Source organism: Carassius carassius, chromosome 9, assembly GCF_963082965.1.
Source record: "Carassius carassius chromosome 9, fCarCar2.1, whole genome shotgun sequence".
NCBI lineage: Eukaryota > Metazoa > Chordata > Actinopteri > Cypriniformes > Cyprinidae > Carassius > Carassius carassius.
In genome coordinates this window covers 17,469,223-17,481,967 of record NC_081763.1, presented here as the reverse complement: position 1 = coordinate 17,481,967, position 12,745 = coordinate 17,469,223, and the positions used below count along the sequence as shown (strand labels likewise).

The 12,745-nt window shown below is 37.8% G+C and overlaps 1 protein-coding gene across 3 annotated transcripts in view; it reads left to right on the top strand.

Annotated features, from left to right (window-relative positions):
- LOC132149113 (excitatory amino acid transporter 2-like) overlaps positions 1 to 11,875 on the top strand; it is a 28,206-nt gene extending 16,331 nt beyond the window's left edge. For all 3 annotated transcript variants that reach the window (XM_059558057.1, XM_059558058.1, XM_059558056.1), the window contains exons 2-11: positions 3,340 to 3,483; positions 4,164 to 4,316; positions 4,429 to 4,682; positions 6,013 to 6,118; positions 6,346 to 6,472; positions 7,528 to 7,761; positions 8,373 to 8,567; positions 9,673 to 9,807; positions 9,975 to 10,407; positions 10,780 to 11,875. In XM_059558057.1, the coding sequence (XP_059414040.1) occupies positions 3,340 to 3,483; positions 4,164 to 4,316; positions 4,429 to 4,682; positions 6,013 to 6,118; positions 6,346 to 6,472; positions 7,528 to 7,761; positions 8,373 to 8,567; positions 9,673 to 9,807; positions 9,975 to 10,407; positions 10,780 to 11,007 (2,009 nt within the window). In that variant the 3' untranslated portion in view covers positions 11,008 to 11,875. The remainder of the gene's footprint in view (positions 1 to 3,339; positions 3,484 to 4,163; positions 4,317 to 4,428; positions 4,683 to 6,012; positions 6,119 to 6,345; positions 6,473 to 7,527; positions 7,762 to 8,372; positions 8,568 to 9,672; positions 9,808 to 9,974; positions 10,408 to 10,779) is intronic.
- Positions 11,876 to 12,745: the final 870 nt, after the last annotated feature.

Genomic DNA, 12,745 nt, shown 5'->3' with positions numbered 1-12,745 from the left:
ATAATCTGGCAGATAGACAAGCAGTGGGTTTTCAGCAATAATGGATGGCGGGCCTTTGAATTATTAGAAAATAGTGCATTGCACACCCAAGGTTTCTAATAATTTAACGGACCGTAGTCAATTATTCCACAGTTACCACACCTCAAAATATTGTTCAAATGTTGTATTTCAAGACATTCATCATGTTTTTGAATGTAGGATTCATTTTTTGTGTATCTCATCCGCCTCTGTTGCCAATTCCAAAATGCAATTTTAGCCCAGATAACGGAGGCTTGATTCGTTGATAGTATTTTTGATTACCTGCAATTAAACCAATTAATGGTGCCGCAACAAACACATTCTTCAAGTGCTGCGAAGAAAAAGGCTAAATAGGCATGCAAAGAAGTACAGTTCCTAATGCAGGTGTGTGAGTTGTCCTCATCTATTTTGGAGTGATTGCAGTGTATTATAAATATAAACATGTTCTGTCGATCAACGTCATTTCTGGACAGATCATTCACATGTGTATTATGAGTTTAAAACAGCAAAAACTCCATTGATGCCCAGACGCGATGCTTTGAATTTGCTCATACAATGAATGATGTCACGTTGGGTGCTGACTAGCAAAATAGCTACAAAAGTAAAAGAAATGAAGTTCGTATGCAAAGTCAAATGCATCACTTCACTTCAGAAGGCCTTTATTAACCACCCGGAGCCTTGACTTCTTTTATAATGGATGGAGTACAATTTTTTGCACTTCAAGTTTTGGGCTGCCATCCACTCCCATTATAAAGCATGGATTAGTCTGGATGTTATTTAATATAGCTCCTATTGTATTTGTCTGAAAGAAAAATGTCATATTCACCTAGGATGGCTTGAGGGAGAGTAAATCACTGGGTAAATTTAATTTTTTAACTCCCAAACACTCAATTATCGCTATCCTCTTCCCCTGATCCATGCCGCCCTGGAACTGCTGCAAGGAGCTCAGATCTTTTCCAAGCTTGACCTGCATAGCGTGTACAAACTCATTTGGATCGGGTAGGATGATAAATGGAAGACGGCATTTGTGACACCATCTTCCCACTACAAATAGCAGGTTATGCGATACAGCCTCTCCAGCTCACCCTTGGTCTTCCAAGGATTCATGAATGAGGTGTTCCGGAAGTACCCTCAACGCTTTGTCATAGTGTACATCGGCTGAACATCACCACCATGTGAAGCATCTCCTTTGGAAGCTGAGAGAACACCACCTGTATCTCCAACTGGAGAAGTTTGAGTTTCACTGTAATTCTATCCAGTTTCTGGGATACGTCAACGACCATCATGGCATTCACATGGACCAGGGGAAGGTACAAGTTTTCAAGGAATGGCCACAACCAAGCACCATCAAAGAACTTAAATTATTCCTGGGCTTTGTCAACTTCAATCTCCAGTTCACCTCCAATTTTGAACAAGTCTGTTCACCAAACACTTCGCTACTCTGGAGTAAGCCCAAGTCTCTGTCCTGTGTACCCTCGCACACCCGGATTCCAAACTCCTGTTCGTCATGGAGGTGGATACTTCAACAGTAGGGGTAGGAGCGGTATTATCTCAATGTCACGGAGAGCCTCCTATCGCCTCCTATCCTCCATCTATGTGTCTTCTATTATAAAAAGCTGTCCCAGGCGGATCAGAATTATGACATTGGCAACAGAGAACTTAAGCTAGCTCAAGAGGAGTGGTAACACTGATTACGGATCAACTTTACAGTCACTTAACGTCTCAGCTCCAAGAACCAGAAAGCAGACGCACTCTCTTGAATCCATCACTCAGAAGACAAAAACTATCTTCCCTGAACCCATACTCCTTCCAGCCTTAATTATGAGTCCCATCCAGTGGTCTCTGGACAACCAGATCACAGAAGCCACTTGCTGAAAATCTGATCCGCCGGGAGGTAGAGAAGAGGGGACTTATATGCCATAAATCCCATGACTTACCCTTTTGGACTCATTCATTCATTCATTCATTCATTCATTCATTCATTCTGGTTGTGTTGTTTCTTCTTGCATCAACTTACCCGACTAATTACCTGATCTACTCTAGGATCCCTTCACCTTCATTCCAGATTCCCCACAATCCTGCAAATCAAGGACAGTGTAACTGCTCAGCTAAGTCTCAGCTAGAGTTACTGAACTATTATCACTTACAAAGCCTCTCAATAAAACTTTGTGCTGTGGATATTTACCTGTGTTGTCTCCTGTGTGCTGACAGGGAGGGGGAATTCCTGCCCATACCCAGCTAGGAAAAAAATGATAAAAGCACGGATGTTTATTTACTGAAGTGGTATTCAGAAACTGTGAATAAATTACTTAACAAATTACTGCAAAATAATAGTAATTATAATTAATAATAATAATAATAGCATGTCTATAATAACATCCTTAACAAACAAAAAAAGAGATTAGCTTAGATAAAGCTTGATTAATATGCACATACAGTACCAGTCAAAAGTTTGGACACATTACTATTTTTTATGTTTTTTGAAAGTCTCTTATGCTCATCAAGCCTGCATTTATTTGATCAAAAATGCAATAGAAAAAAAAGTATTGAAAAAAAGTATTGTTGAGCAAGGATGTGTTAAATTGATAAAAAAAAGGTATAGTAAAGACTTATATTGTTATAAAACATTAATTAAATATATATATATTTAAACAACTGTTTTTAATCATCAAAAAATCCTGAAAAAAGTATCGCAGGTTAGAAAATGAATATTAAGCCGCACAACTGTTTCTAACATTGATAAATCATCATATTAGAATGATTTCTGCAGGATCATGTGACACTGAAGTAATGACTGATGAAAATTCAGCTTTGCATCACAGAAATAGATATTTTGAAGTTTAGTAAAATAGAAAACCATTATTTTAATTGTAATAATATTTCACAATATTTCAGTTTTTCTGTATTTTTGATCAAATAAATGCATGTTTGATTAGTTTAAGTCTTTTTAAAAAACTTTAAAAATAGTTGTGTCCAAATTTTTGACCAGTACTGTATAAGTAAAAATAAGCAAAAATGAAATTTTGTATAAATAGAAAGTTTAGGAATAATTTCTGTTTCAAATGCTTAGTCTACATAGTGCATTATGTAAATGAAGAAAGATGCTTCTTGTAAGTAGAATGGAGTAATTTTGGTATCAACCAGCAGGGTCTTACTGGACCGTTCTAACCAGTGAAATCTTGACCTCCTGACCCCTTACATAAAGGCCTGACTTCACTGGAGGCATAAAGTGAAGGGTAGGATGTTTAAGTGATCATCACTGTTTATTTACCTTGGACTTTCTTTCTTTATTTCTTTCTTTCTTTCTCTTGACTTATACAGATAGAATGACGAATAAGCATTTGGGAAAACAGACAAGTGCAGCATTGCAGATGGACGATGGAGTGGAAGCAGAATTAAAAGACAACACAAATCAACAATGCGGCTGGTTTTCACGCAATCTGCTCCTTGCCCTCACCGTGCTAGGTGTGCTTGTGTGTGAATGCATGAATGTGTGGGAGTGTTTCTATATGACTTCAGATCTGTCTGTGTCTCCTTCCTTGGAAATTCAGAGGATTAAATACGTTTGCCAGTTCATGATTTTATTGCCCGTTTGGTGGTCATAAACTAATAAAGCATAGCAAATCACACGAGGTGATAAGGACAAAGCAGGAGAGATGGTATTATCGTAAATAAATGTTGATAATATACGGGAAGAGATTAGTTAATTTTGAATGCAAAAAGGGGTTGTTTATTAAAGGCACAGCAGCTAGAATGATGAAAAAATGGTCATGAAAACTAAAATAATTCTGTTTTGGGCCCAAAAATGTATGATATACAACCAATTTAATCTCAGTTTGTCAGCCTTTATCTTTCCTCTACTCTTTCCCTATACTTACATTCTTAAAAATATAAAAGATAAACGTTGTCTGTGGTTTCATAACTGTGATCATCGGTCAAACCGCAGACAAATACCAAACCAGCAAGTTCTCAGCAAATTTTTTGGCCCAGCACAGTGACACTGTTTATACAACAGTAGTTTGAGATGTTGCAGATACAGGACAGTTATGCAGTGGTGCATGTGAAATACCCAGGAATCCTACAATGGTCCATACATCTTTTCATAAGCAGGCTGAACATAACCGGTGTAATCAACACTCCCACAGGTGTTATAGCAGGCACAGTGCTGGGCATGATGCTGCGTTATGTTCCTGATCTGGACACAAACACTCTCATGCTGGTTTCCTTTCCGGGAGACATCCTAATGAGAATGCTGAAGATGCTCATCCTGCCCCTCATCATCTCCAGTCTCATCACAGGTCAGTCCTCAAGCACATGTGTTGTGTCTTATGATTGTTTAATGGAAAAAGAGTGTCTACAGCACATTTATCTTTGTTGATACAAGATCTCTCTCTTCTTCTGGTTCCACAGGCCTGGCCGGTCTGGATGCTCGCTCCAGTGGAAGAATGGGCTCCAGAGCAATGGTGTACTACATGTCCACCACAGTAATCGCTGCTGTTCTAGGGGTCATCCTGGTGCTTGGAATACACCCTGGGAACCCAAAACTCAGGTCCAGTCAGTTCAGCTCCGCCCCCAAGAACCAAGAAGTCAGCAGTATGGATGCCTTTTTGGATCTGATCCGAAACCTTTTCCCAGAGAACCTGGTCCAGGCCTGTTTTCAACAGGTAAAAATTTGTGCTTGTGCACTGAAATGTTTTAAATGTAATCACAAGGTCACTCTCTATCCTCTCTCTCTTCAGGACTTTTCTCTATATTTGTGCTCTGCTGAAACATTCCTGTTGTTTAGAAAATGTGAATCTTTTAAACCAGTGGCGCAGTGGGTTGCTTGTTATGTATAAGGGCTGTGCTTATGAGAACCTGGGGTCATATCTAAATTGACCAATTGTTCATGCTGTCTGTGGCCAGTGATTCACAGCAGTTGTTTTTTTACATGGTTTGTTCATGGGTCCTGTCCATCTGCCTAATTTTTCTTGCTTCTAACAAGTGACAGATGAATTTGTGTAGAGTTTAGCCAGAAAACAATATTAGAATAGTGCTGTCTGCTAAACAAGGCATAGTCGTTTTCCAGTTATCTTTCATATATTGCAGTTTGACCTGTGTTATGTTGAACGTTACCAGCTAACTTAGTTACTAAAGGCACGTTTTACTTGCATTTAGTGCTTTTTGATAGTTCGTTTTGGAAACTGTTGTTGTATGTAAAGGCCTAAAAAAAATTCTGATCTAAAAAATTAAATGAAAATGCTGGACTTCAGGCATCACTCATTTGTGACGTTCATTCCTGTTTAAATTCATTTAAAGATATCTTATGTTCACACTTTGGGTTATATTTAGCATTGCAGACGCATGTGTTCTTCCATTTATTCTTAACAGAGCATATAATAAACATTATTGCGGTGTGTATGAGTCTGATTCCAGATAACCAAGCTCTCGTCTGAGGAGTTCCTTCTAATTGTTGTGTTTGCAGAGCTTTATATACACCATTTCAAGGCGGATCCACCTGAAACATAAACTCTTTCCGATGATCATTTGTTTGCTTTGAACGCATTGCACGTCCCATTTTCATTGAGCAACACTACACTACAAATACTTTTTTTTTTAATGGAAATGGGTCAAGACATTTTATGAGAGCAACTCTGCCCAGGATAGAGACTCAAGAATATGACTGACTAAAAACAAAACAAAAACAACACTTCCAAAACAATATTTTACTATAGACATATCTTGTTGACTATAATATATTTTCACCATAAATTACATTGTAATGCATACTGTATAATAAATCTTAAAAAAAATTTCAATTAGGTGTATTGCTCTGTTAAATATAAGGTTTCACTCTATATAATAAAAATAACATTTATAGTACAGTAATAATATTATAATAATTTCATTAATAATGATAATAATGTATATATATTTACACTTATCTGCTCTGTCCAAAATAGTTTTGCTTAAAGTTTTATGGCATCATCATCTGTTTCTTGCTTCTCTTTTCAGGTTCAGACAGTGATGAAAAAAGTAGCTGTCCCAGTCCAGAACCAAACAGAACCGATCCTTGTCAATAGGAAAAAACTGGAACACAAGTGGGGAATGAATGTTTTAGGTTAGAGTATATTCCATTTCTTTTAAAAAAACTTTTATGGACTTGAAACACAAAATACATCATAAATGTAATTTTAAGTACCAGCAACTACAGAAAGTGGCATTTCAGTTTGTGATGCATTATTGGAATACTAAATAATGTTAGGAGTTATCAATAGAAAATAGATGAATTTCCGTTTGATTTCACTATTTTCAATGGTCATTTTTGTCGCCTCTCTGTGTTGTAAGGTTTGATTGGGTTCTTCATCACGTTTGGGATCTGCATGGGGAAAATGGGAGAGAGGGGGAAGCTCATGTGCGATTTCTTCAACATACTTAATGAGATCATCATGAAGATAGTGTCCATGATCATGTGGTCAGTATTCTGCCTTCATCACGAGTGTGTACAATCTGTTGCAACTGAAACAAATGAATTTGTTTGAGCCATTTTGCAAGTGTCATCCGCTCATAAATAACAATAATCTCCTGAAGCATGGGATAAAACAGGCTACAGAAGTGTCGAAGGCATTATTTAGTTTCAATGTTCAGTAGAGTGAGAGAACTGGACAGAGAGAAAAGTATAGCATGTAAGGAAGAGGGTGAGAACAAAACAGGAATCTGAGAGAGTGCACCATCATATTTGTGTTCCCATGAGTAAATGTGGGAGTTTTATTCTGGATGACAAATAGGCCGCAGACAGTTACCCACATGCTGGCAAAGACAGACATAGCAGAAAACAGTTAGAGCACTGAACTTATGAATTATGTCTGCAGAAATGAAACACTAATGCTAACAGGTCATTTTCAAGCACAAAAAGAGTGAGACGCTGGGAAGGAACATGTCCATTTCATATTCTAATACATTTTTAACATTAAACGAACAAACATGGAATAAGTAAAAATTACCCCAAAATTAAAAGCATATGGTAAACAAAGTCAGTGTCCGCTCAGCCCTGAGACCGTTCCATCTGGAACTAATATATACATATATTCATACAATATAATTCTAATAAATATCAAAGAAAAACATTTACAGATTTCTAATATAGATTTCTAATTCATTGTATTAAGTCACTGTATTTAAAATATTGCCCCAACCGCATTTGCCAAGCCACAAATACATATTTCATTTTATTTTATTTTATTAATATATTTTTGTATATTTTTTTTATTTAATTGCCACAAATACAAACTGATTGATTGATTGATTGATTGATTTATTGATTGATTTATTTATTGATTCACTCATTGTTTCATTGATTGATTGACTGCCAAATTTTTTTAAATTAATTTTTATTTTATTTTATACTGTTAATGTTTGATAAACAAAATTAGAGAACACTACAAAAAAAAAAAAACAAACAAACACTTGACATTTACTCTAAACAGAGCTAAACTAATCACTAAATAAACTCAATAAATCTGTTTTCAGGTACTCTCCAGTAGGCATTGCCTCCCTCATCTGTGGGAAAATTGCTGCTATCGGTGACTTGGAAGTGGTGGCGAGGCAGCTAGGCATGTACATGGTCACGGTCATAGTCGGTCTCATTATTCATGGCGCGCTCATCCTGCCATTCATTTTCTTCGCCGTTACTCGGAAAAACCCCTTCACGTTTTACTCTGGTATCTTCCAGGCGTGGATCACTGCTCTGGGAACGGCCAGCAGGTACCGACAGCAAACTACTCTTCATGTGTTTCATGCTGATATACTGATTGAAGTGTTCTGGCAGCATAGACTGAATATTTAAAGGTCACTTTTGGTTAAACAATGTTGTCTTGAGAAGCAAGATCTATCTCTGTTTTTTTTGTTTTTGTTTTTTTTTACATATAGCACAGCCAAAATACATTTCTCATGTTAAAAACTATATTTTATACTGGTATGTGGATGTTTTAATATAAACTCCAACATAACGAAAAAAAAAAAAAAAAAGACATCAGCTACAGTAGATGACATATTTTTGACACCACATAAATCATCCACACTAACTAATCTGGCCAAACAGACTTTCTGATGTTCTCCAGAATAGAACTCTAGAAAGATTAATCTGTCTAAATGGATGGGAAATTATGAAAACATGTCATAGAGAGTTGTTTATGAATAAATCACGGTTTACATCTGTTGGGCCAAACCATTTTCTGAATGTCAAACCAACTGTCAATTTGGCACAGAATATGCATGCAATGCAATCCTATCAACTTTTTTATCATAGTAATTTTTCAAACGACAAATTAGCATTTATTAGACAATTATAATCAAGTTAACTCTCTCTTTTTCAGTGCTGGGACATTGCCAGTGACGTTTCGTTGTCTGGAAGAGAATCTAAAGATTGACAAGCGTGTGACCCGCTTTGTGCTGCCCATTGGAGCCACCATAAACATGGATGGCACTGCACTCTATGAGGCTGTAGCAGCCATTTTCATCGCCCAGATGAATGACATTTCTCTAGATGGAGGACAGATTGTTACTGTTAGGTAAGGAGATGTGAAATTGAAACCAGACAAATTGTGGCTTTTGCAGTGGAGGGAATTATTTCGAATGGGGTTTTTGGTTTGCTCTGATGTAATTTTCCATATTTACCAGATGAACATTCAGCTTTTAGCACATTCAGATTTAAATGACTGCAAATTTGTTTTTTGTTTTTTTTTGTTTATTTGTTTAGATAAGAATTGATTCTGTACAATCAATTTGTAATATGACATTTGTCGTCTGTTTTAAACATTTGCATGCTAACTCTCACAGACAGCATGCGAGTAGTTTTGACTTATGAATCATATATACAGAGTTCTGGCATGAAATTGATGGTGCAGTACGATGGGTCTAACTCAAAAGCATCTTTTCCACTGTCGGGCCAGTGCGAGCCAGTGCTTTAAATGGGCCGGAGGGGGCTAATATGGAAACGCGGCTAATCTGACCTAATGACATCATTATCACATGGCACAGCTGATTGGTTCTTTCCTGTATCAGTAGCCAATGAGTTCACTGCTCATCATTCAATTATATGACTTACTGTAGCAGCTGCAGCTTGCTTCAGAAACCCTCCACCTTCCCCAGCTCCACCTGTATAGAGCTGCTATGAGGTGATTCATCTATGATATATGGGGGTTATTTCATGTATGTTATATATGCAGCAGCAATATTTCTTACATGTTCACAGCAGCATGTTGTGGATGTATTGGAAGTAGGTAGTCTTGCTCTGCCGCAGCAGCATAGCAGATCTATTCCGCCAAGACCAAATACATTAACATTGTCAAGTACGTTACATGCCAATCCCTCCCAGAGTTGTCATGACAGAAGTTTGGTTTTATTATTTATGATGGTTTTATTTTGTGCCATAACAATCTGGTTATTATTAAGGTTATTAAAATTGCTTTTTATTACTATGGCTTTATAATTGTAGTACAGTTCCAAAACAAGACTTTAACCTGCAGCTACATCATAGATGTTCTCCTTTAACTGAGCTAGCAACGTCTTACTATTCCATCTTTTTTTTATCCCCTCAGTAGATCATATCTGTCAGTGCCGCCCCATACTGTCTCAGTCATGGTGGTATAATCCCCTCTCTTTCTTTCTCTGCAGTATGACAGCGACTTTGGCCAGTGTGGGAGCCGCCAGTATTCCCAGTGCGGGTCTTGTCACCATGTTGCTAATCCTGACCGCTGTGGGCCTACCAACTCAAGACATCAGCCTGCTCGTTGCTGTCGATTGGCTACTGTGAGTTCAAACAACTCTGTTTGGGTTATGCATGGGCCATTGCTTACAACCCCCTGAAGACAGCCCTGGTTTTGTCTTGACTAATTATCAACTGTCCTCATGAATATAAACAGCTGTCCTGAGCTGTTTTGTGTCGGCTTTTAGAGCTGTCTTTTGTGTGTCTTCAGCGACAGAATGCGCACCTCCATTAACGTTGTGGGCGACTCTTTCGGGGCAGGCATTGTGGACCACCTATCACGGGCAGAGCTTGCCGTGATCGACGGGGACATCCCTCTCTCAGACGAGGAGTTTGTCCCCCCTCCACCGCTCCTCACTGAAATAGACCTCATAGACCCTCTCAAACCGCCCGAACTGCCCCCTCGCTCCCCGCGCCCCCCAAAGCTCAACCATCACGCCCCGTCTCTGACCCCTTCACAGTCTCAATCGCACTCTATCCCACACTCGCCCCGTTCCATCCGCTCCCCGTCACCTCACTCCATTCGTTCACCCTCCCCTCGCTCCGTGTGCTCTCACTCCCCGAGGCCTTTCCGAACACATTCCCCTCGTCTTTTATGCAGGACAGAGCCTGGATACTGCGCCCTGCCCACTCATGACAACCAGGTGAGGTTTCATTCAAAAAATATAAATATACGCTTAGATTTTAGATCACCTAAAATGAAAATGCCTGTCATCATTTAATCTAGTTATAATACATCATAGGTGTACTTTCAACCATAAATCTAATAGTAATTTCACCACAACCGTAAGTCACTGTATACAGTATGTTAAGATATAGTTATTCAATAAACATGTATTACTGTAGCATATTTACTGCAACATCTTTTTCGGTGAAAATGACATTGTAATGAAATGAGGGTGAGTAAACGATGCATTTCAGTCTAATTCCGATGTTCTTATACTCAGACTTTTTTGTGTGTGTGTGGATAATATGCTGTCAAAAGTCATTGACACTCATCACTTCACATCCCTCAGATTACCACTCTTCCCAGAGGTTTCCGAGAGAGGAGCAGAAATAGGGAAAGAGACAGAGAAAGAGAAAGAGAAAGAGAAAGAGAGAGACTGCAGGAACGGGATAAAGGGAGCGAGACTGAGGAGGATGAGGAGAAAGAAAGAATGATGGACGAGGTGAGCGACGGAGAAGAAAGCGACGACACAGCGTATGACAGACGCCACACCATCCAACCTTGTGACCTGCCTTGAACGAAACAGACGAAGCTTTACCACATTTTCACAATACTTCTTCTGTATTTCAGAACTCACCTTTCTGGATGAAAGCTTGCATTTTTTGTTGTTTGGCAAAGACGTTGAGTACCTATGTGTGTCGTGATTTGAGAAACTTGACATAAGTGAATGGAGTGTTCACTGGGCTTCACTATGATTCTTAGTTTCAGCTTTACAGTCTAGCAACAGCAACTGTTTGTAACTTACAGCTAATTTGCTTTTACAGGATTTCAGTAATAAACCGGATGAATGGCTTTGAGCATTTATTGCACATGCTCTGCCAGTCTTGATTTTATTTCTTCTTTGACTTCCCTATCATATAATTTATCTAGGCTACTGGGGCACTGGTTATAACACTGGATGTCACTGCACTACACTGTTAAACCCAGACTTACTCAATGGTTTAGGGAAAGTAGAGCCTTGACTCATTTGAGCTGCCTTAGTTTACTTTTATAGTCAAGATTTACTTTGTTCAGTTGCCAGTGCAACATAAACAAGCAGTTCAAATGAGTTGAAGCAGTTGGTTCCTATAAACAGTCCAAAGTTGTTCCAAATCTTCCGTTTTATGATTTTTGGGGTTTTCTTTCGAAGGTGGCAAGGATGTCGCAAGCAGCTATGAGTAACATGAGGTAGTTTCTTCCCGTACCTCTCATGTTCTTTCCACATCTGCATGTCATAAAAATGTGAATCATACACCAAAAACATCATTTGCATGAACAGATTAACCAATACACTGTTTAGATTAGTGAGTGTGACACCAGGCTTCAGTGTTACTAGGACAAGTGCAGTTACACAAACCTGACGTAATACTTTTATACTGTTGGGCCTCGCACAGCTTGTCCACTCTCATACTCTCGTACACTCTCACTCACATCCAGCCTGTTATAAAAAAAAAATACTAAGTATTTTTTTTTATCAAATACATTTTTCATACTCTAGAACATATTGCCAGATTATTGCAATACTTTCTTTTAAATAAAGATTATTGAATTATTAAATTGTAAATGATTGTAAAATTACACATTATAAATTATTATAGTATTAAATTATAATTGCTAAATAGTCGGAGGTCAGTCATTTTTTTATTTTTATAAATTGATACTTTATTCAGCATCGATGCATTAGATTGATCAAAAGTCAAGTCAAGCCAGCTTTATTTGTATAGCGCTTTATACAATAATGGTTGCATCAAAGCAGCTTTACGGTGTTAAGATGGAAAATAGTTGGTCAGTAATGCAGGAAGACAATAACCAAGAGTCATTTTTCAAGCTAAAGTCAGTTCATTGATGATTCAGTTCAGCTCTCTTTGACTGTAAAGACATTCAGCATGTTACAAAAATTTCTGTGACATAATTAGTGCTGTTCTTTTGAACTTTCTATTCACCGGAGAATCCTGAAATTGCATTTGACATATTATACGTGTTATGTTTCCACAAAAGTATTAAACTGCACAACCATTTAAAAACATTAATAATAATAATCAAGTTTCTTGAGCAGAAAATCAGGATATTTGAATGATTTCTGAAGAATGGAGTAATGATGCTGTTGTAAAAATTTAATAATATTTCCCAATATTAGTGTTTTTACTTTATCTTTGATTAAATAAATACAGCCTTGGTGTGCATTAGAGACTTAGAAAACATTGAAAATCTTACCGACCCCTAACGTTTGATTGGTAGTGTAATACGATAAAACAGAAAAGATTGATATCTTAATA